General features: G+C 44.2%; 1 protein-coding gene across 10 annotated transcripts in view; it reads right to left on the bottom strand.

Annotated features, from left to right (window-relative positions):
- LOC120947924 (collagen alpha-1(XVIII) chain) overlaps positions 1 to 25,076 on the bottom strand; it is a 197,932-nt gene that overhangs the window by 50,094 nt on the left and 122,762 nt on the right. For 7 of the 10 annotated variants that reach the window (XM_049607966.1, XM_049607968.1, XM_049607971.1 and 4 more), the window contains exons 5-9: positions 23,873 to 23,947; positions 14,069 to 14,134; positions 1,480 to 1,713; positions 1,307 to 1,321; positions 22 to 183 (exon numbers count right to left, since the gene is read on the bottom strand). In XM_049607966.1, the coding sequence (XP_049463923.1) occupies positions 22 to 183; positions 1,307 to 1,321; positions 1,480 to 1,713; positions 14,069 to 14,134; positions 23,873 to 23,947 (552 nt within the window). The remainder of the gene's footprint in view (positions 1 to 21; positions 184 to 1,306; positions 1,322 to 1,479; positions 1,714 to 14,068; positions 14,135 to 23,872; positions 23,948 to 25,076) is intronic. The other 3 variants (XM_049607967.1, XM_049607970.1, XM_049607973.1) reach the window with 3 other exon arrangements.

Below are 25,076 nucleotides of genomic sequence, written 5' to 3'. Positions count from 1 at the left end.
TGGGGTGAATGGGGTGCTTACCGTCAGACCGGGAGCACCCGTCTTGCCCTCCTTGCCGGGCATGCCCTGTGGGCCGCGAAGATACTCGCGCAGTTTGCTGTCCATTTTCAGCTCCTCGATGATGAGGGATGCGTTGCAGAAGCATTGCCCTCCGTGCTTTCTGTTTGGCAGTGTGTCGTAGAGCTGATGTGAGAAGGGAGAAGAGTGTAAAGTAAAGAAATGCTTTATAAGTGACACGTACGTTCGGTGGAAACACATCCATTTCGATGTAAAAGCTTTAATATGGCTTTTGTGAGAAGTTGGCTTAAATGGATAATAGCTTGATAATCATCAACAGTTTAGGTGACATATCTAGAAGTAGTTAGATGCATTTGAATGACATTAAACTGTAAATAATCTTCATTTAGATATTTCTTTTCCTTCAATCCCAGCTTCATATTGTTATCAAATAATTGCCCAGCAAAATAACGTGAAACACCAGGCGACTCCACCGGTAATTAAGATTATAACAGCTTGTTAGTAGATAGGCTTCTTAGTATTAACGGTTATATACCGATGAAAAAGAATGTTAAACAAGCTAGAGAGGAAAGTAAAATGACTCTAAAGTTGGCTGGAATTGTTAATGATTAAACGATTTATTAAAGAGAGATAGAGAAAGAGGGTGAAAGAGGGTGAATTCAACCATAATCATCTCAGATGATAGAAACAATCATAAATATAAGACGATTATAATGGACTATTGTTTTCATACAAAAATATATTATACTTCAATGCACTCAATTTACCACTCTCCTAACAAGGACTCGATTAAATACGATACGTGCAAGGTAGAAATTGAATTGGTGATGGAGGCGCCTAATACTTGACGTGAAATCTTTCAAAGGTGTTTAATGGCAAATGATTATTTTTATCAAATTATCATGATTTTAAATTACGCCACTTCTTACAATTACATTACAATGGTAAGAGTTTTTCATCTAAACTATTTAATTATTATGATAAATTATTGGTAAGTATTTAAAACCTAAGCATTAAATTAAAAAATTAACTGTTAATTAATAATACCAACATCGAAACAATAGTAATTTAAGAATTGTTATTCATGTATATCTTGCTATGCTATGCCTTAAATATTGGCTTTTTGTTATTGTTTCTACTGCTTAACTGTTACTTTTGAATATTTTACAAAGCATTGGGGGATGGGGAACTAATCTCATCGTTTCAGAGAAAGCGCAGCGACAGCCTTAAAGCTTTTTCATCCCCTGGCAATTATTTTTATGCGTTAAAAAACCCAATGAAACCTTACCTGTGATAATCGTTTCTGTACACATATACACGTGGTATACGCGGCATAATTCATGTTAGCATGGTAAACGAAAAGCGACAACAGTTGGACAATACATGCGATTAGTGAACAGTCAAACAAGTTCCATTTAAATTGGCTCAACAAATCCAGTTAGCCCGAAAACGGTATCTTACCAGCTCATCGCCAGATCCATCACCATCGAATGCGCCGCCACCCTTCGGGCCCGCTACACCCGGCGGTCCCGGTGGACCCGGCGGTCCCTGCGGTCCCGGTGGGCCCGGTGGCCCCCGTATGCTCTCCCCCTTGGTGCCCCGTTCTCCCTTGTCGCCCTTCAACCGGTAGCCGTACTCGGGCGGCGGTGGCGATATCATCGGTGGTTCATTGAATCCATCGTCGTCACCACTTTGCTGTAAAGGGAAAAGAGAGAGAGAGAAAATAGTTGAGCATTAAAACGAGGTAAAATGACGGTGGCACGAAAAATCGACATGGGGGGTATTTAATTTTCTCAATCAAAATCCCCCAATCCGGCAATTGTTTGTGTAGGCAGACGGCAAACGCGTAGCAAGGATAAATGGCACACTGATTTTAATCAAAGCAGTTTAAGAAGAAAACGAAAGTATTGACGAAAGAAAAAAACGCATTGAATTGTTTCGGTTGATAAGCCCCGATGTCGCCCGTACAGGGAAGAAAGAGATAACCGCACTCGAAACAGTTACGCTCGATTGGACCGATGAGCGGTGGGATTAGCGTAATTAGGGGCCTCCGATGATATTAATCGTTCCGTAAAGGTTGGAAGTTTTTCACCCACCGTCCGCGGGTGGGGGTTGGGAAGGTTGATGAAAGCGAAAAAGCCTGCTTCGCGAATTAGCGCAGCGAGAAGGATAGGTCGAAATGAAATCCGCTCGATAATTGCTTTTGGCCAGGAAAAAAAAAGAGTACGATGAAGGATGGATGATTCCACCCGGCCGGAAAGCCATCGGCACGAAGAAATTACTGCGATGTTTTGTTATTTGTGTAAGTGTATTGAACGATTTCGGTTCGGAGTTCGATTTTCCGGAAGCAAGCGACGGACCCCGGGAGGCTTCAGCGGCCGCCTAAGGCAAGTTCCGCCTAATTTATGCTGATTAGTTCATCATTTTTGGCTGATTGGTTTGCCGTTTGATCCTCATTCTCTCGACGTTTGCTAGCGCTCCCCATCGGAGCGGGAGGTAGCTGCTGCTAATGAAAACGATTTCATTGCCGACGCGACTTCTATGATGCTGTTTGAAAGGGGGGTTTTGGGAGGGAATGGCGGTAATGTTGTGTGATTCGAAGGGTTTTCTGCGGCTGATTGGCAAAGGTCGAGAGCAAAAGGTTTGTGAGAGCAAAGAGAAAATTACAATTTTATTCATTTTAGTACCTCAATTCGAAGGGATGATGATGATGATTATGTTTCAATTGCGCTTGTGAGGGTTGTATTGATTGTAAGGAATGGGCATGGGCACGAAAGCGGTAAAATTTTGGGTTAGCTATTTGAAGGGATCAATCACTATTACTGCTCTCCCCACATTTGATGATGTGGTAATGTTTATGATACTGACGTTTTAGATGGGTTTGGAATAAATGCTTCCAAAGGGAATATTTGATTTTCGTTGAAAAAGAATTGGAAATAGAAACGGGCTCTTTTTGTAGCTCTACATGCCGGGCGATTTTCATAATCTTTCCGTAAAATTGCTTCGCCAATTTCATTGTGCAACGCCTGTCCTTCTGGGAAGTAGTAAGCGAGAAGCCAAGCAAATCCTTGCGCTCCTTGTTTGTACCAGAACAACAACAAAAAAGGTAACGGTGTGCAAGGATTGTACGCCCCGGCTTAAAGAATTGTCTTAAGAGCGTTAAGCTCTCATCGCATAAGCTGCTGCTATAAGCTTAACAATTTTTTCGACTACACAATAAAGGGGAAGCGTGAAACAAAGAACCCTCACAATGCGAGAAGAAAGTAAATTTTGAGCTTGCGAACGCTAAAAACGGAACCGAAATACGACGGAAAAGCTTACTCGTACCAGGAAATTCTTGTTGTAACCGTGTCGCACATAAAGGAATATTGGGGGTGAAAAAACATTAACGCTTCAATAAATTTAAATGGCGTTTGCGAAAAAACCACAGCAAATCGAAGAAGGGACCGAACGGCAACATTTAAAATTTTCCACCATTTTTTGCAGTTTTAAAATGGCAACGAATGGGGAGTTATATTTGGCTAGTATTTGGTAGGGATTTTTGCTTTTCCGTTTTAAAAGTTTCTTTTTCTCTTTCTCTTTCTCGATGCACTCTATGCAATTGGTTCAAATTGAATCCTGCACGGCAATGTTGTGCACCATTATGTTCCAAAACTAGTTTCATTTCTATTGCAGCTATATCCCTGCAATTGGATATAAAAAAAAGCCCAGGAATGCTGCAAAAGTCCCAAATTGTACAAAAAAAAAAAACATAAAATAAAAGTGTCCAACCAGAAGAAAACACGTCCATTTTGCCGGCGAGTACATTGTTCGGGAACGGCTTTCCGTTGTTTCTGTTAATGCCGTTTTTTTTTGTTCTGTTCCACCCATTTCCTTTTCCTACTTCATAATCCAATGGATTATACAGTTTTAAAGACCCGCAGTACCAGTGGGTGCAGTTGGCGAGCAAGGCTAAAACATTAAGAAATTGTCTCCTGGCCACCATTTTCATCAAGGCGCATCGCAAAACGCGTACAATTGGGAGAAAGCAAGATTCTCCCAAGAAAACAAATTAAAAATCTCTGCAACAACGAACAGAGTGTGGGCCAGAGAGTTTGGTGGGACAATAGTTGGAATTGTCGCCGAAGGTTCGGAGCTAGTGCACGAGAATCGTACAAATTTGAAATAGCGTACCACCTCCGGCTAGTTTTCCCGCTGGATGAGTGCACTGAAAATGTCTCCATTGGACGCGATGCGCAATGAAGGAGGAAATATTGCTGTTTGATGGACGTTCCGATGTTGGAAAGCTATTTCCCCCCCCCCCCCCCACACAAAGCGAAGCCAAACCAGAGACAATCTTTGGCAAAGATGGCCTGTGATCGTTCGTCCGTTCAGTTTTAATCTTGCCGTTCGTCGGTGTTTCGGGGCGTGCAACTTTCACCGGTCGGGGCAAAATCAGGAAGCCGGTTAAATATTTGTCAAAGAATAATTAAAAGTTCGTCTTCAGAAGATGAAACGGAGGAGAGAAAGAGAGAAAAAAAGTGGAGCTGTCTGAAGCGAAAGTTGTCATGCGAAGCGACGCGTCCTCAAAGGAATAATACTCGGAAAACTTGAGCTTGATATTGGTTGATTTTGGAGTCCCAAGCCATGCGGAACCGTCGGCTAGGCGGGAGCTGGAACCAATCTGTTGTCCGCGGGCAGAGGCAGAGCAGATGAGTACGGATATTGTGCATTTATTGGTGGAAGTAATAATGCTACTTTCCCACACTGTATTCAACGCTCGGGACAGCGCACCGTTGATTTTGGCATCCCGTAGAGACGCGCACAGTTTTGCTCCCCGCTAGTTTAGCCATGCGGCAAGCGGAAGGGGCAAAAACGTGATCGACCACCCTTTGGGTTTGCTGCGCGAAAGTGCGCAAAAGACCACAACCCTTCCAAGAATTGGGTGTGCCGAAAAACGGAACGCTGTGCCGTCGTCCGGCCCGTCCCAAACACTTGTCAACACTTATGCCAGCGTCGTTTAGCCGGCCACCATCTGGCCCGGGAACAGGGTTCCTTCTACCGGGCGGAAAAGCCTCGTAAGTGTGTTGAAATAAGTTAATTAAACCTCACCCGCCGTGTGGGACTATAAAGTTGTTAATTTAATTTCTTTCCCTTTAACCACCTTTTGGGTTGGAGCAAGCGCTTCCCGGGTATCTTGGGTGTAATATGTAGTGCAACTGGATGGGCTTCATCTTCATTGCGAGTAGAACCTTCACAAAGTTCTATATATGTGTGTGTGCTTGGTTGTGGTGTGCACGCAAGCAAACCGCAACGTATTTTTCTTATGAAGAAGATTTGCTTTTATATGTATGTCCTCACTGGGTTGGTGGGAAAGGCGGATTAATACTTTTTTTTGTGTGTCGCTCCTTTCACACTCGGTCTCCAGACGAAGGATAACCAAGGGACATACAACTTATTTAATGTATGAAGTACAACTTCCGACCACGTCCATTTATCGTGTCGCGCGTATGGATTGCGACTGTGGGTCCCGGCGGAGTGCGGCTTAAGGAACATTCTTTCAGACCGCAAACCGGGCACAAGGTGGTGGAGGTGCACTCACACACAGGCGAGGCAGTGTTCTATGTGTCTTGCTTCCAGCAGATGGCGGACGAGTTAGGTAGCTCACCTGCCCCCTTATGCGACGGAGAACCTTCCGGAAGATGATGCTCTCGAGTCGAGCTGTCATATTTTTTTGCGCCACCTATTCTTAGTAATCTCTCTGCTGAATGGTGCGGAAAAGGGGCGCCGCGGTAAGGTGAACTTCAAGTGCGGTAGAAAATGTAGTGCACCGTATGTAATGGTGGCTGGCGTCGTTCTGTCTGTATGGCGCACAATGCGCTGTGGGGCATTGATATTGCAGCCACTTACGTTCGTTGGTTCGTTGGCACTAGGTTAAGAAATGAGAGCATATTTTAAAAAAAATACACGCTCGCAATATAACTTAGGGTGATCCAAAGTGCGCAGTCGAATATGCTTGCAAATGTTACTTGTGCTTAATACATTCTCCCAGTGAGCGTTATTAATGCTTGCGCTCTGTTGAAATATAATTCAATGACATTGCCTGTAGCACTCAACAAGTGAATAGACACGGATTCAATTAAAAATTAAAGTGACTCACGGAGTTGATGGTACAGTGCATCGAATACAGTTAATTTTGATTTTACATTTCTATTTTCTGCTGTTTGTTCTCTGCCTAAAAGTCATTTGTCATGTTATGAAATAAATAATAAATAACTAAATAATTGTTTATTTGTCACCAAGTGAAAGAGAAATCAACAATTGATATTTAACCTATGATTACACAAACTAATGTACTGAGCCGGAGATCATGATTAAGTTTTCATGACCAACGATACCTCATCGGAAAGATGAATTTGCTTGTTCTATGTACAAATGCAAAGTGATTTATTTCCAACAATTATCTCTAGCTTAACCTAACTACCAAGCTGCATTTGAACGTAATATTGAAGAAGCGTTCGTAATTTATATACATAAAAAGGTATGTGTTAGTTGATAAGAATGCCATAAAATTCACAATACAAGAGACGAAAGGAAATCAATGTAAAAAATGCTTTAAAAACGCTTTGGAATGTATTATAATGTATTTATAAACGCTTTGAAATGTAATATAAAAAAGGTTCTAGTTCTTTGCTGCACAAATCACAAATCAGGTTACGGTTTGTTTTTATCAAAGTGGCTAAAAAGTATGATAACAGTATGAAAAATAAGTAAGAACGTGCGTAAAGTGCTTAAAATCATATAAATCATTATTTATAATTTAATACTAATCCAGTGCAGCTGTGCTATCAATTCACGAGTCACTGTATTTAGCACTATTAGCCAGACAATACCCACTAATGAACAAAAGAGGGTTACGAACAGTTTCTTAAAGTCAGAACACCAAAGGATGAACTTTAGCTCGTGCTGTTCGCAAAGATGATGGCTTGTACCAACCTTCCCTTACACGATATGGTTCGTTTGACAAGCTTTTAGTGTAATGCTTTGCCCATCAACGAGCAGAAAGGGGGTCCAACGAGCTTCCGCGGCAGTAAGCTTTGTTCAACCGTGCAACCTGTTCCACTTCAAATCTTTCCCCACCCCTGTCAGGGCATTTCTTTGTGCCCGTGATCCTATTTACCGCCTATTATTGAGCCGAGTCACGACGGCACATCAAAGCATGAGCAACAAATTCCAAGCATTTGCTCAAGTAGAAGTTTCACAGTATATGTGTGTGTGTGTGTGTGCGTGGCGTGGTTTGGTGAGGTTGAGGAAAGCACCTTTTGCTGGTGCCGGTAGTTGGCGTAGTAACTCGCTCGGTACCGATAGTCATTTGACCGCACGCATCATTGGGTGAAGGAATGTAATGAAATTTGCCGAAAATTGGCCCTCCAAAACCCCGCACCGGTTCCCATCCTCTTCCGATACGATGCGAGCCGTGCGTGCGTTTCAACGCAAATCGTTATCACAACAGCAGAGAAAGAGATAGAGAGGAGGGGTTGGGGGGGGGGTAGTGAAAAGGGGTTGATTTTTGCAATCAAAACCCTTCCCCGCAAACCTCAAATGTCAAACGAGACGGCGGTGACGACTAGTTTGTCGTGCCGTTGCTGCGGGCAACCTTAGCGCGGGTGCGCGCGTATCGGTTACGTCACAGGTTTCTGAAGCGCACCTGTCAGTCATGTCAGTCGTCCCTCAAATTGCTGACAGCGCGTATCGACTTGCTCCACAACCTATCCGGCCTATCCACAGCTTCGGATGTGCGAGCGAACGTTTTCGGAGCAAGCGAAATAGAAGCTGTGAAGAAGCGATAACACACGAAGCTACCGTTCTAAAGGGAGGTTTCCTTGTTTTTGGGCAAGGGGTGGGGCAAAAGCACCCCTAAAGCTTATCCGTCATACACATACACACACACATTCCAAAGGGGTAGGCGGTATACAGCCCGCATATTTGATACACGTCCAACGGAACGGTCGGTTGGATGGCATTTGAAGGCATCGGCTTCCAGTTTGCCCGCCTCCCATGGGAGCACTTTTCATCCATCCGATTTGCTCTGTGCGCGCACGTGCGCGTGTGGTTGAGTATGTATCAAAAGGTAAGAAATTTAATTCAGGCACACTTTTCATGCCTATCTACACATTTGCAGCGCACGGGGCCGCACGAACCTGACAATGATACGATGGGTCGGGTTTCAAACGTCCCGAACCGCAGCAACGCAGCTTACGCGTTGAGTACGTTTATCGTCAGTTTCGGCAGGTGAAAGCAGGTGCCACGCGTGTGTGTGTCACAATAGAGGAGGATTCAAACCGACGAGAATGAAAAAAAGAAAGAAAGAGCAGCCGGTTGATAATTTCCGCGAATTCTGACGTCCTGCGATCACGCTCCGGTGCGCTTTTCCAGTGCGGCGCCGTCGCTTGTCGTTTGATGGAATCCGGAAGTTGTGCCGACGGTTCGTTTAAGTTGCGGACATGTGTGTGCTTGTGTGCCACATCGTGTATCTACCCATCGACAACGAGGTATGGAATGGCTGTCTCTCCCTTTCCTCTCTCTCTCTCTCCCTCTATCTCTTTGCTGGTTTGCTCGGTAAGGACTGGGTTATAAATTTTATTGCCCGAGTCGTAAATCGAGCAGCGAGTTGCGTGCAGCGAAACCGTTGTTCTGGCCCCAAAAGCGTAGGAACTTGCCACCTTTCGACGGTGCGTACACGGTAAGGATGTGTATACATGTGTGTGTGTGGGAATGATGGCAATTTTTGAGGTTTCTTCGCGTAAAGCACACCCACCACACGTACGAGAGGAAATTGGATCCCTTAAATGGTGCTGTCTATGCTTCTTTATGTCGGTAGTGAGGGCAAAAAGAAGCAAAAAAACGACCACTAGAACCGTGTTTGCTGCACCAAGAGCAGGGGCAGGCGAATGAAGCGGTCTAACGAAGAATGGTAAGACAATTTTGAGGCAAATTTGTAGCAACAAACCTCCCAACCTTCACGTGCTTGCGCGTAACAAGAGTATCAAGAACGTAGCACCATTCACATTCTTTTCCCATCTTCATTACTTGCCATACAGAGCGTTGGAGCGCACTTGTATTGAAGTGAAGAGCGGGAGGGATGGAATAATGTACACATTTTAAAACCAGCACGTGGAAAAGGAGAGCGATAGAGGGAGAGAGAAAATCACGGGCACACCGTGGGCTGGATTAATTACACCTTTACATAACATTTTACGAGTGTGCACACTCGGCTGTATGCAGATAAGGTGAAATGAGGCTCGGAGGTATGTGTTTTCGCTGCAATGGGATAGTTTGTGGTTTTCGCACACACACACACTCATCGAAAAGGGCCAACCCGAAAAGGGGTAAGTGGTCTGGGATTTCTGGTTTGATGAGTTAAGTGGACGCACCTCATCCCTTTGACCTCGGTTCCGGGGCCAGTTTTTATCGTGCGGTAGATCACGCGCTTTAAGGGAAGGAAATCGAGATATTGGCCGCATGATCCTTCACTACAACCACACCAACGTGTGTGTGTGTGTGTTTGGTGTGTGATAGCCGCCCAACAAAGCTAAAAAAGGAGGCGAGAACGGGAACAGGAATTTCCGTGCCGGTAATTGGAGATAATCTGAAGGCCTTTTTGTGCTTTTCTGCTACCGTCCTCCGTCTCTCTCCCCAACACAACTGGTCCGGGCACGGGTTTGTTTGTTGTGCCAGATTTTTGCAGCACATTCACGGTGTTGTAATTTGTCACTTTTCCCTTTTTGGCCTGGATATAATTGGAACTGCGCACAGGGAAGCGCAGTGTGGGACACTATTAAATTGGTGTACCGTGTGTTTTGTTGCCGAGATTGCACAAACACTGCAGGCGTTTTCCCAATTTGGACGAAAAAAAGCCCTCATTTACAGGGCGCTTTGCCAAGCTGCCAAGTGCTACAATAAAACTCGCTAATGGCTGGCGGCTGGCAAAAGCGCAAACACGTTAAGCTTCGTTTAATGAGCCACACGACGAACGGGTACGGTACTTTAACGAAACGCAAATACGCGGATCTGGGCGTTAATCTTTCGTATGAATTGCGTCCACTCCGTTCCTTTTTGCTGTCCACATTGTGCCCCTCTCTCTCTCTGTCCTTAATCCTTCTTAATGTTTCACCCCGAAGGTTGATTGAATTCAAAGGTAGAATGTGCGAAGAATGTTACGCAAAAAAAAAAAACGCGTGCGCAAACGGGAAGACTATAAGGGCCGGAGGTGCCCGTTCCGTGCGAAGGAATGGTAATTTCCACCAGGCAATTACTATCCCAGCCTGTCCACCGTTCCCATCCTCCCAGTCTTCCCGTGCTGCATGACTGCGCATCATTCCCGTGCGGTCATTCGACGAAGGAAAAGCACGCCTCGTATTATGAGGCGAAAAGAAACACTTACCAGACAAAAAACACACAAAAAATGACCGACAAGGGTGCGATAAACAGAACCTGCGTGACCTTTTCTTGCCGGGCTGCTTCTTCGTGCATTCAAATTATCGCCCCAAAATTCCTTTCCAATCCAACCGGTGAGCCTCGACCGGACGAAGCCAATTTTCGAGGCCGCGCCTTTTTGTGTGACGCCCGGTTCAGGTGACGTGTGACAGCAGTTGGTGTAAATCGTAGCCGCACGTGGGTTTTTTCTTCCTTCTTTTGTCATTTTCCCCGGCACACTGGCACGTTCTGGAAAGGGCGTGATAAAGGTGAAATGGATCGGAAGAGCGGTGGAGCTGGTTTTCTCTCTCTCTTCCTTCCAAGATCGCGTGAACCGGTGGAGTCAGTTCGTAAACAGGTGCTTAAAGTCAGCAGAACCGCTGTTGGGCCATTGTTGCCTTTGTCATCATTCGTCTCCGGCGCGATCGGAATGTCCTCGGATCGCTCGCTCGCCCCGCTCGAGGTCAAGGCTGGAGGTGTTTTGGTATTTTTCTACGTAGCGTAGCATTTTCCGTTTTTCTCGCTGCTCACCATAGGTGTAGCATATTTGTGTACGGGGAGGGCAGGGAAGCAAAAGCACAAAAAAGTGTTGAAGACAAGCCCACCTTCTTCCTGGGCGGGCGATGAGGGGTGAAGCTGATTTTATTAATTTTTCGTCCTTATTTACGTTCCGATGCGGATGCTTGAGGGGTCTTTTTTGTTTTGCTTTTCTTTTTACACTCCACTCCAGTTCAACGAAGGTTTGGTTTTATTTTCTAAGGGGACAAGGCAAGTTCCACTGACGCACCCGCTGCGCCCTGCAGAAAGTGAGGACGAGCTTTTTGGGCCAAACACCAAGCGGCCTTCTTTTTCTTGTTTTGTAACAAAATGACCGATGGGCTCGACCGTCCGAATCCTTGATTCCGGACCGGAGTTTTGGGGCCCGGCAGCATAAAACGACGGTCTTGTGCAAACCCCCCATGTGCTCCCGCCCGGGGCAGGCTCGGGGTTGTCCTAAACAAATTTAATTAACTTCGCCCGTTAGCCGTTCGCCGGCAGGCTGGCGGGCAAAGGCAGCAGCAGCAACAGCAGCAGCACAATCAAACGTAAACCGGTCGACCGGGCCGGGTGTTGGCCACTTTGACCGTTTGACGAACGAGGTGACCAACCCCACTCAACCACTCTCTACGGTATGCGTGCGCGCGTGTGTGTGTGTGTTTGAACGGAAGTGGGCAGCTCCGCGTCGGTATCGGTGCCCCAAAATCAACTCTCCGGGCTGTGCGTGAGTGTGTCTCCGAGCACTGTATACGGAATGTGTGGCGCGATGCGGTCGAAGTAAAACAAACTACGAGCGTTGCCGAGATGCCGTCCGCACAATGGAATGGCCGCCCAAGTGGAGGTAGTATTAATAATGAACGGAAGAACGAGCATAAAAACGATCCTCCCCCCTCGTGTCCCCTGGATGCGGGTATCGAAATAAAGAACAAAGGCAGCGCTTTTGCGTTAGCTGTCGCCCCGACGTTTGGCTCCAGTTTTGCACGCAATCGGTCAGCCAGGCCGGGTTCGTGAAAACGGAAACTGAATCTGTAAAAGCTCACTATTAGAAGCCGACACATTTGGAGGGGAATAGGTTCCTATTAAAGGGTATTTGCGTCTGGCAAATGTAAGCTGAGCTTATCGCATGCCGAAAGGAGCATTCCGTTAAATACTGGGGAATTTTTGAAGAATGTGAAGCAAAACTATCTCCATTTGGGTCCATTCTGGCGGAAAGGAAGCTCTTACTAACATAAGCAAGTAACTCAAAATGTAAAACTCTTTCGTTTCATTCGGTTTTTTTAAAGCTTACCTCATATTTACTGGTTTTTTTTTTCAATATGACAATTCCTTCTCAATTTTGTGTGAATTTTTTTTCCCAACATGATGAAAATAGCAGCAAATTGTTTTGCTTACTTAGGAGATATCGTATAAACTAGTCTTAGCAATGCTCGTTTGAGAAGAGAACTAGTTAGTAAAATTCTTAATCCAATAAACAAATATCAAGCTGGTACGGAGGAATGCCTGACTGTGACATCAAATTGAATTATATACAATTAAAATGGAGTAGTTCATCGCTTTGCAGTTGGCAAGCTTTTGATTTGGATTTTTAATTAAGCATCAAACCAAAGCCTCCAGTTTTTGAATGTAAGCTCTAAGAAAACCTGAATTTCATATGTAAAAAAGGACAAATTAATAAGCCCAAATTCAATATCAAAGCTCAGTTCAGATGCAAAAAAAAACCATTGAATCGTGTTGAACTACGTTGCAATTACTATTACAAAGGATAGGCTATTCAGTATCAATGCATTTGAAAAATTACATTAGATTGCTATAATTCTGTACCAAATTGTCATCTCATTAGCGCATGAAATCAAACTTGTTTCCTGCTAGAAGTGTTTGAACACGTATGAAAACAAATATATTCTTTTGTTCGATCATCAATTACCCAACGCAAAGCCGATTGGTGTCTAATTGCTGCGTGCTATTTATTTTGCACGATTCAATTTGCGATAGGGAATTATTTAAATTGAAATGATTTTTAATCTGTTGTTATCGGATGGGTGTGAGAAAAAAAGATAGAAATAAAAACAATTTTGATACAGCGTTGATGCTGCGCTGTCAGTCGTGCAGCAATCAGTAGGATATAAATCATTTCTAACCTGCTTGTTACGGTTGTTGCATTTGTTTGTGTGTCTCCACTGTATCGATCCCCCTCCTTTCGATCACTCTTGATTGAATGGTACGGTCAGCATCAACTGAGCTCAATAATTAATTGACAAGAGCCAGGGTGCAGGCAATTGAATGATAACTAAATCGATAAAGTTAATAAACACACAACGGCACACACACACACACAAACACACGAATTAAATCGACCCAAGCTGGCGCACACATTGAATTGCGTGTGCTGAACTTAATTCGTGCTGTTTGAGCCATTGACCACCGAGACGCCGAAAGGGGTTTTTAGTTTGATGTGCGTGTCGGTAGCTTAATTCCGTTCGTTTTGCTGTGTGCGATTGCCACTGACACGCCTGAACGTGATAGGCTGTGGGGATGGTTTCGGTTGCTTCTGGGCAGTGAACAGTTGAGTTTATCGATAGCGTTAAACAAGCGTATCGCTTTTGAATTTATGTGTTTGATCCATTCAGTCGATAGTGCAATTTAATCAGTATTTATGATGCGTCCGAGATAAAAAAACGATGCCGTTTTTGATTTGGTACCTTTGCACGGTGTGAGCTCGCGGAATCGGGCACAATCTATAAGCTGGTGCTAGTTTAGTTAACGATGAATGGAAAGGTAATGTTGTGTTGGTAACGAGAGAAACGGGTTACATTACAAAGGCGAATGGAGTGCAACTTAAACGCTATATTTGTAGTTTTAGAGAGTTCAAAATATGAATTATGTTATCATGAGTTTTAACTCAAATTAGAATCTTCTCTTCCAATTATGCAGCTGTCCGTGGGCTGCAAACGAGCGTAGCGCCAGATTTTTGTGATGAGTTAGTATCGAATGTCGAAGCGGTAGTGAAAATCGGGCTGTTGCCAAAAACTCCCATGACAAAACATGGCACGGTACTTACATCATACACCATTTCCGAATTAAAGTCGTCACCGAACTCATCTGTTGACTCGAGCTCTTCGTCGATCTTCAAGTGCGACGAGTTTCAGTTATGTTGTGCAGTGTGGTAAAAGTAAGATTCATGAAAATAAAAGAAATGGGGAAAAATAGGAAAACAAAAACAAAAGAAATAATAAATAAATAAATTATTAAACAGAAGAAAATAAATGATAAGAAATTAGAATAAAAATAAAATAAAACTGAGACAATGTTGAATAAAATTAGAAGCTATAGTAAACAATAGAATGGATAAAACCATAGAATGGCTGGGGTTTAAAAGAAGTCTGTTGAAATCGGCTTTATAATTCCTTACGCATTAATGCAGCTCTTGCCGATTTCTGTTCCTGTCGTTTGCATGCTGCTTTTATGTCATGTTAAGGGCTTTAGGCTAATTGGCCCGAACTGGCATTAGAGTCGAAGCCACACGCACACCCTCCCCTTCCCCATTGGCTAGATGATATATGCGATAAGGCTCGGTGAAGGGTGGAGTGGGCAGATTCGTTTAGCTCATTTGGCTAGAAAATCATTCCGATCGGTACCGGTAAGCCTAAGCGTACGGCTTACAGCAGCTTATTCCATCGACACGAATTAATTGCTCCGATACGCTGGTGGCAGGGTGGTTGTACTCTTGAACGAAAATAGAGCTGGTAAGATTGAGGGGGTGCCGTGTGTGCTTCTTACCCATGGGTCATCGTTTTCCGGTCGACTAAACCTTGCTTGCTGTGGCGATCAAACATAGAATCATGGCAGAACCATAACAGTATAAAGGCAGACGACCATATTCTGTGTGAAACTGTTACAAATTCAAAAGAATAGCAATTCCTTCCCTCACCTCTCGACGCATGCATTGCAACAGTGGTGAAGAAGGTGTTCAGTTCGAAGTGCTTTCGAGAATTGTTGCACCCGAGATGATAGTGTTTTCCATCGTCTTTATCCGTGTGTGTGTGTTTTTTCATCTCTTCTCTGCTCTTTTTGCTCGTTCAATTTTAGAACTGCTGATGCAGGAAACGATTTCGACATCGTACACCGTAGATCGAACGCAACACACTTCATTGATACGTTCGCAGTCTTCCGAGCACGGGAACCCGGAAACCCCTGGCTGATGGTGGCCGTCAGTGCACGAGGCAGAACGAAACGGTGGGATGATTTTCTGGAGTAAATTCCAAAGAATCATACTCGCACACACGCACACACACACACACTTACGGTATGGATCAAATCCGGAGTAAGGTGGACTTTCTCAAGAAAGATTGAGGCAAGGTTGAATAATCGCACACCAGACCGTCCCTTGCGGAGGAAACGGGATCGGCCATATATTACAGCGATGGAATTGTGAAGCAATCGATGCGGGGTCGATGGACGGAACGGCAAACAACCGGTGCAGAAGGGGGTGAATATATGTTCCGTACGGCCAGCCAACCGTCCGGGTGTAATAGTGGTCAAGTCATGGGGGCCAATTTCCCTCGCCCACCCGGTTCGCTCATGATGCCGGCAATGGAGTGCAAAAAGTGAGTGGCTGGCCATCGACAACCGACGTGGCCGGCGCACGTAGCATGGGTTAATGGGTTCTAGGTCATTGGAAAGAACTTTATCACACTTGCCACAGATGAAATATGCTGCTTCGGTAATGTATTGAGCCGGGTGAAAGGGGAAGGAGTGGAAATGATTGGTGGTGGCTCGTGTGCTGTGCGAGTTTAGCTCTTGAACTAAGTTTCCCTTATTAAGGCTCGTTTAGGGATTGTTACTGCTTGGAAGTACTTACATGATGGATGTAATTATGTACTTTGTTATTAATTGTGGGCAATTTTATTTGAAGCTCGTTTTACTTCTGATTTTCCCTGATAAAGTGAACGTGAAAGTTTGGTATAAAAATAATATGAAAAGTTTGCAATTATTCGTACTGTTCAACGTTTTCAAACAAGAACAAATTCTTTCACTAAAAACGTGTTCATTTTTCAGGAGAAAAAAAAACATTTCAACTAATATTATTCAAAAAGCATACATTGTCATAAATTGCATACTTTCAGGCGCTTAATAAGAATGATGTGGGCTAATATCGATTAACACCGAGAAAATACGTTGCTCAAACAAAACAGTCAAAGCTGGCGTTAACAGTCTAAGCTGGCGTGAAGCTGAATCGCTTGAAATTGTACTTTGAAACATTAAACATAGAAGAAAACCTTGCAAGACACAGTGGATAGCGTTTCGCTTTTCTAAAGTGGTCTACCTTTCAATTGACTGCATTTCAATAAGCAGAAATCGATCCACTTTAAATCACACACACGCCGTACGTTCTTGCTTGCCAAATGAAACTTGACTTGCCAAAGTGTGCCGTTCAATGTGTACAGGATGGGGAAAAATAACCATACGACCATACGAAACTATAGTCAAAAGAAAGTTGATTTCTTCACGGCTTTATAAAGCTGAGAGCAACATTTTTTTCACCTCCATTCCGTATGCAGAAACCAAACATGCCGAATCGACTCGTAAGCAAATGGAAAAATTTCACCTTTCCTGCAACGGGTTCGTGGACTGTTAGAAACAAGTAAGCTCGTGCACGAGAAACCCAGAGAGGCAGGTTTATTTGCAATGGAAATGCTAGCAGAAGCTAAAGTTGGCAAAAATCAGTGCCTTCATTCGGCCACTTGCCAGATTGGCAGGAGAGTTGGCAGCAGAGGCAAGCGTAAAAAGGGGTTGAACGATGTAGAGCTTCATTTCAAACAACATTTCCGATTCATCACTTCTGCAGAAAACCGGAGAGAAACGGAAAAGGCGGAAATGTGCCAAAAGAGATTTGTTTCTGACGTGTGTCTGTATGTGTGTGTTTATATGACCAGACGGCACATCCGGCGTTTATCACCCGACACACATTAAGGGTTCGGAAGACAGCGCTGACCGGGAAGCGGATACAAATGATGATGGAATGGATGAATGATTTTCCCCCTTCCGTCGTCCCTGGACGGGAGGGTTGGGGGGAAGGGGGGTTTGTCGGTGGGAAATATATTTCATTCCGGTACAAATGAGCGAGTGCACATGTGAAAAGTTGCGCCTCATGAATAAAAACACCTCCTTCCGAGAGGGCTTTTCGCGTAGTGGCGTGGGATTTCTACCGAGCGAAGAAAAACACTTTCGGATCCCAAGGGAAGGAAGGAACGAGTTAAAAGCAGTGAGTTTGTCGTGTTTTTGCGTTTTACGAATTCCTTTCATTTCAGTGTTCTTCCCACCGCGCGAAAGCAAATTATATGAGATGTGAGAAGTGGCGCGCTTTTATTCCGCGCACCGAACGAACGAACGAACGAAAGCGCAATGAAAAGCTCTCTCTTGCCCTCTCAAGTGGTTGGGAAATATTACAAATCTTTGGCAATAAATTTCACTCTTGCTTGCGGCTCCCTTGCTTGCTGGTGCCAAAAGTGTTTTACTTTTTCTTTGACTATTTCTGCTCGCTTTATCCTTGCGAGACGAGCTTGGGCCCCCCCCCCCTTTTGCTTGTCTGTGGTTCCCGTTTTTTTTGGAGCCTTGCAACCGTGATTTTCTTGGTACGACCATTTCAGTGTACGAAGTTTACGGCTATGAAAAATGAAGTGCACGAGAAGCGGTTGCAGCGATGGTGAAGAATATTTTAATTTGCTACAACATTGCCTCCTTCTGATGATGGCACACGTGCCTGGGGGGGAGTGGTGGGTTACGTGTTAGCATTCCATTACGGATGATGCAGGCATTAGTCATGTTCTCACATGATTGAACGACTTCACACCGCCTAAACGAAGTGTTGGGATGCAAACAACATCAAGCTCAATGATCGTTAGCGGACTGACGATGATGCTGATGCGCTGGGTGAAAGAAAAAGGGAACGCTTTCCTTCATCCGTGAATGATTTAAATCGAGAACCGTTTTGTTAAGCCACTCCCTTATCCCAGCAGGTGAGCCGGCAGGTGAGCCGGTTAGTAAGCGCGAAAACCGTCGCTCTCTCGGGGTGCTCGGCAGGCGCACAAGCACGGTGTGGGGGAGGCAATTTTTCTCCTCTTTCAACCAGACGTCCGGGCCACTTTCTTTCCCGAGACGAGTGCTCTTAAAGTCTGGTGGTGGGGCCACTTTTTTGTGTCACACTCGCTCGCAACACACGCTCCAAGGGGCCCGCTGTGGAAACCTCCTCCCCTGGGAGTGTCGAGCAAAAAGATTGAGGCAACTACAGGGAAAACCACTTCGCGAATTCGCGTGAGATGATAAATCGGGAAGTGGGAAAGAAAGCAAAGAAAAAAAGCCCTCTCGAGCAACGACCCCCTCGCTATTGTGGAGCATTTTGTTGAAGGTGTGGTTTTTTTTTTTGTTTTCCTCTGCTTTCCCGTCAGACAGGGGGGAAGCCGTCTGTTCGATTCATCATCGTTGCGCCAGGCTACGAGCGTTTTGCCTACGGAGAATTTAGCCTTGCGAGTGTTTGACTGTGTATTGCTTTTGATCAAAATTAAATTTCATCTTGTATGCAGAAGAAACCTCCTTCTTTCTGGGCTTAACGTATTCCGGGTATGCAGGGTATCCGTGGCACCACTTTTTGAACTGTCTTCTCAGTCAGTTTTGGGCCAGCAAAGGGAAGTTGAATTAAATAATATAGATGGCGTACTTTGTGCGATGATGATGATGATGCCGCATAACAGGCACGAGTGCAAATATTTTATGCAAACGAAGGCAAGAGATATTTTGGGGATAGACGGGCGAAGGTTGTGTGATACATTCGTGTGACTTTCTTCACTTTCCTGTCCAGTGGAAAAGCAGGGAAAACCGGTGACGTGCAACGAACGTGTGATACGATGAGCACTGTGGGAAAAATGAAGGCCCAACCAATTTGCTGCTTAGTTAGGTTAAATGTAATAATAAAAATAATGCAAAAATGTTTTCAGCCTAACACATTTAAGCCACTAATCATCCCATTCAACCAGTAACCATATGCAGCGGTAACAAACCTTTATTACCTACATTAGTTTTAAATGATTTACAGTTTTTCGAATAATTTTGCGAGTTGCAACAAACATAAATTTTCCACATTATGCCATAAAAACTCAATAGAGTGCTTGGTTATACTCATATCACCTGAAATTAAAATGAGCAAAGACTTATGTCCAGATAACCGTCACTGAGAGAGGCTTTTTGAGATACTTATTGGGTGTAAGGAACACTCATTTGGGCTTGGGTCTTTGAACATGTGACGGAATCAGTTATTGAATAGCAAACTGTTTATATTTCTCTATTTATGCCTGCAAATTAGAATAAATTAGAAAAAAAGAAATTTGAATTTAGTAGTGTTTCTGGCAACTTCAAATTCACTTTGATACGTAAAATTTTAACTCTGACTTCCGTCAACCGAAGGTAATCTAAATTAAAAGTATTATGATTGACATTCACATCCACTACCCACTGTGCAGCAGAGTGCTTTGCCCAATTTGTCTCTTGTTAGGACCAGAGCAGCAGTTCCTTCGATATGTCCTCGCCCGTTAGACTGTTCCAGAATTTGTTAGAAGATTTTTCTCGGCATCGTTAACATCACACGCAAAAAAAAATTCGACCAAAAAGAATACCCCACATTACTCTTCACTGACACAACACGCAGACCGACACGATTCCTGTTCCTGTTTTTGAGTGTTTGCGCTCGTTTGAAAAGAAGCCTGTGGGAGAAAAGTGCGTGTGGAGGGGGGGGGGGGGGGGGGGGCAAAGCATTTTCATCCACTTTTTTGGTGCTGTTGTTTACCCCCTTTTTCTTGCATTCGCTTGCGCATTCGTTCCAGCCCGTAGGAAACGGAACCGGCGAATCGTGCGCCCGCAAGGAGCAGCGAGTTCATTTTATAAATTCATTATTTTCGCACATCACTTCCTCGCGGGCTGGCGGGATAAAAATACGTTTCTTGCGAGCGCCGCTGCGATGATGAGAAGCGTACAGCGTGATCCCATCATGCCGCGTTGGCTTGAAATCAGCGAAGCTTCTTCAGTCTTTCTACAGGGGTTTTTTTTACTTCGTATTTTAATGAGAAGGTAGAAAGGAATAATACACAAAAAATCCACGTGCAAGGAAATTGTGTGCGGTTTTGTGCCACGCTGTACCGAAAATGAAAGGCTGTTTAATCCTTTTCTACTCTTCCATCCGGGGTACAATGGAGGCGCATTGTGAACAGCAAACGAGAGCTTTCTGGGGGAACTTACGATGAGTGTCGCAGTGAACAATTCCATTTTTGTGATTGTTCACGGTTGCAGGGACGCTTTTCGTGACATTCAATTTGTGCCGGAAAGTGAGAAAACAGTCAATGCACTGGAAGGGCCGTGGACACTTTCTTGACGCGATTGAGAGCATCTCTCGCCAAGGGAGTGCACCAAGAGGAAGTATCGCCTTGTCCGGGCTTGCGGAGGAGGAAGTGAATGAATGTGAAAATAGACTGGAACTGAAATTGCACTTTCCAGACACGTCACTCGGCGAGGCAACGGAACAGTGGTTGAAAAGAACTTCATACACTTGTTTTTTTTTGCTTACTTGTCCTAAGATGGAGTTCGGTAAGCATAGCTTGTTTCTTCCACGAACCGTTGCCACATCTGGCGGCTTTTGAACGGTTTTATGTTGTTGTATCTTTTTCTCGAGGACTGCCTTACTAGTCAGCATAAATTTGGTACTTTGTGTGCCCCGTCCAATTTGCCTTTTGCTATTTTCTGTCCTTTGCGGGCTGTGCGCTGCTTCATGACAATAATGTTGCAAATACAATTTCACCGATCGGGTTTGTGGATTTTTATGAGAGAAAGGAGGGATGATATTTTAGCCTACTTTACGCACACCTTCAATTGGTTCCGGTTGCATGAAATCTATTTGGTTCGCTATCATATGGGAAAGAAATTTCCTTTTTTATTACTTTACGTTTGGCATCTTCGGGCGCTATTTTCGTGGAAATCTTTTCAATACAATACTGTTTGTTTAATGTCTATGCTCAGAAGCGCTGTCTGGTGCTTCTCTTTTTTCCCTTTGTATTTTAATCTTATATTTTCATTCAATTTGACTACTTAAGCCTCTAAAATAAAGCTGCTTAGTGTTTATCATTACCCATTTTTACACGACCCACAAATGACTTAAAAGCTTCTTTTCGACAAACAAAAAAGCTGTCCCATTGCCAGCACACCAGCGCTGTTCCGAACATGTGCGCGTACACTTACACACGCGCGTTGAAAATGTAATTAAAAAGTTTAATTAAAAACTTATATTCACTTCCGGTCACCAGCGTGGAGGGAACATGTTTCGGACCATCCGCCGGGCCGAGCCGGATAGGGCCAGCACATTAATCTCCGCTGCATCGTCCTAATGACTTTGCCTCCCGGTACGTACGGTTCGTGCAGGTGATTAAGGCGAGGCACCGGAAGGAGCAAACCGACGAAAACATTATTTCATTTTCACTGTACTGTCCAAGGATTTCCTGTCTTGCCTGTTGTTTTTTTTTTGTTTTTAAATCAACTCTCCAAGGATATGGTGTGTGTGAGTGCTTTCCCTTGGCTCCCAGGGGCACAACAGCAGCAGTACGTGTGCGAGGTACCACGGGTTTCAGCTGTGCTGTTGTCCCGGATGTTGCCTGATTCTAGAAAATCATGTTCCTCATTCCCCGCCTGCCACTGCCGTAGAACACACGTCACGATGGTCATTTTTCACGCCGCGAGAAGGAGAGTAGAGTGAGAAAACAACTACAACACTGAAGGAAATCCGATCGGATGGGAAGGATGGAATTTAATAAACATTGCCATCCGCCAAAGGGACTACAAATGCGGCGGCGGTGGCTGTGGGTTGACACGACCGTCATCGTGTTTATTTGTGCCATAAAAAAGAAAAAACGGTGATTCAAACAAACCGGGTCAGATCTGCGCCAGAAACGCCAGAAATCGGAACACCGGCGGAGAGATCGATTTTATTGTCTAAAGTACAAGACAACAAACTACTTTACACTGTTACACAACGCTTCCCAGTTACAACTGTCATTCGATGTAATTCGGGTGATTGTACGTTGTTCAATCAATTTGCCGTTCCACAGCTGGCTAGAGGAAGCAACCATCCTGGGGTGCTGCACCATCTGGCACCAAAATTGGTGGCATTACAATTGCAATGCTGCTCGAACATTAGGCGACACTGCGCGCACTCTTCTCCCTCTCTGTCGGTGGGGAAGTATAAACCCTCGGGAAAATAAAGAAACAGCCTGACAAAGTCTCCAAAGGAATGGGAACGGTATCGTCCTCTAAAAAACACACTCTGAACACGAACAAGCGAACGGAAGGAACACAAAAAAAAACCCAACTTAGAAAGTAGTAGCTCCAGTTCACTTGTCTCGAGAAAGTAGTGTGTGTGTGTGTGTGTACACATTGCTGAACTTCAGCACCGTTCGATGACGTTCCGTTCCGAGCAGCGAGGCCAAGACCTTAGTGGGAGGAAAATGATACAAACGTTCGCTAACAGATACGGGCAGATGGAGACACACATTCCGATGCATGAGTGTGCAAGATTGTGCTGAAATATTAATACGGTAAAAAGGGCGAGGCGTGTGGCGTGGTAATGGAACACAATGATTTGGAGAAAGCTGCAACTCCAACGTGTGTCCTTGGGAGCGTGTTTGGTATTACGTTTCTAGTCTCACTCTGAAGACACAGCCGAGACAAGAGAAAGAGAGATAGACCAAAAAAAAAGAAACGTTTCTATAACTGGTGAAGTTTGTTAGTATTATCAACCTTCTTACAGGGGGATTACTGTTGCAGGTTCACTCGAGTACTGTTCGCTAATGGGTTTCTGTGCTTCGCTTTCAGGAGATCATCGGCTTGCCAATATAGTTCGTTGCTATTTAGCCTTTTAGTCGTCCACTTCAAAAGCTTGAACATATGCTCAGGAGAAAATCTGGACATAATCTTCAAAAGCGCCGGTAATGCTCTAGCACTCTCATTACGCTCGCTAGGTGAAGGATACTACTATTCAAGATATTGATAGCCACGTAGGTTATAATTAGCTTGTTATACACAAAACCCAAGAACATTGGTAATCAAATGTCAAACCCCGAACAGTACGCAGCCAAAGCATCAAACTCATTTTGTTTAGGCGATGTTGGAATTGGTCTTAATGTGCTATTAATATCATAGCATAAATACTTATCTCGAATGTACTCAATAGAAACTAGCACTTATGTCGATCCATTAGAACAGCCCGTGATGGATATGCTGTTAATCAGTGTATTAAAACCCAAATAAATAGATGCGTTGAATTTTAGGCTTAGGTAAATAATATTATGATATCCTTCGTTTGATCTTCGTAATGATCTTGTCGTGTTGTGCCTTGTGAAGCAAAGATTTCTAATTTTATAATCAAATTTGAAGAAAAAACAGTTCTGTATAACCTGCATTTATAAGTTAGTTCCAAAGTTAATGCACAAATTAATCATACTATGAGTTGCTTCTTGTGATTCTATAATCTTATTGGAAGAGCTTTATGCCACATCTTCAATAAATTGTTCCCGATTCGCTTTCTAACCAAGCTCAATTAGTCTCTCAATCATTTACTTCCGTGTGCATTACCGTCAGTGGTTATACCACCCGACACACACTCAACCTTGAGCATCCCACATCCACCCATATCGCCCAGAGACTGCCCAGCTGGCATTCAGGGTCAGAAGACCCTACAAAAGGCACTGCACAAAAAAGCTTTTAACCCCCCCCCCCTCGAAACCACCCCTTCCTTGCCCACCCCTGGCCACTATTCATTATAATTACTTACTGGTAGCGACGTTCGGTTACAGTGCGTTTTCACGATTTCCGGGTAGCCGTAGATCTTCAGGAACAGAAACGTTCCCTGGATGATGAGGAAAATGAAAATTAATTTTGACATTTATTATACCACGGGTGCCGTGGTGCGCCGGCCCTGCGAAACCCTTGCGGCTGCTGTGGACAGTAGTGTTGCGTTTGTGTTTGTACCGGCAACCGGGTTGTCCGGCCGCGCTCATTCCACGCTTTGCTCTGCGCGCTGATCGACACGAGTAACGCGACGGCGTTGGGTATGGTTGTGTTGCTGGTGCTTACTGTGCCTGTTCCGACGCTGGACCACCGGACGCTCTTAACTAACTGACACAGAGTGGTGCGATACCGCGAGTTGGTGTTTTTTATTTTGTTCTCTTCCTTTAATGGTTCACTATCAAATTCGGTGCAGTGCAGTTGCCTGCAGTGGCTCTTTCTGGGAAGGTATCGATGATGGGAAAGGAGGATGTTAATTAAATATAAATTCATCAGTTAACCGTTTGCAGTGTCGTTGACGTTCATGGTGGGGAGATTGGACATGAAAGTCGTCGCACAATGTTACCATTTGACTTTTAAAGCTTTTGACTGCACTGTACAGTGCTCTGTACATTATTTAAGCAACGATCAAAGTGGAGAATCTTCAAGCAACACATAAATCAATACGATACGCAATAATTGATGAAGACAGCAAAGTTTATTCTCTGAATGGAGCAAATGGTTTGCAGTGAGAACACATTGATTTTCCACCCCCACCAAAAAAGTGCACCCACACACTGGCCGGTGAACGTGTCAAGAACATTGACTTCGTGGTGACATCTGTCACATTAGGTGACCGCTTCACATCAGAGGCGCTTAAATGCGGTAAACGTGCGGCTCGCTTTATCAGCCACATCAAAACCCCGCGACACGATAATCTACTTCGAATGTGATCAGTTGCTGACAGCTACATTATAGTTTAATCCAGTGCAATTTTGGCTGTGCTTTAACTTGTGGGACGTACTGCAGGTGAGTTTAAACGGTTTTTGTTTTAATATGCTACTAAAATTAGCGATTGAAACATGAATAAGCACAGAAACAGCATCAAAATGCGGCTCAATGTCAATTGAGTTGAATTTGCCTGCATTTAAACACGAGAGCTTAATGCATTGTGTTGTAACCGTAAAAGCTTCCGTTCCAAATGAACCATA

Source organism: Anopheles coluzzii, chromosome 2 (assembly GCF_943734685.1).
Source record: "Anopheles coluzzii chromosome 2, AcolN3, whole genome shotgun sequence".
Lineage (NCBI taxonomy): Eukaryota > Metazoa > Arthropoda > Insecta > Diptera > Culicidae > Anopheles > Anopheles coluzzii.
Note: the sequence above shows the minus strand (reverse complement) of the source record. Positions and strands in the feature narration are given on the sequence as shown.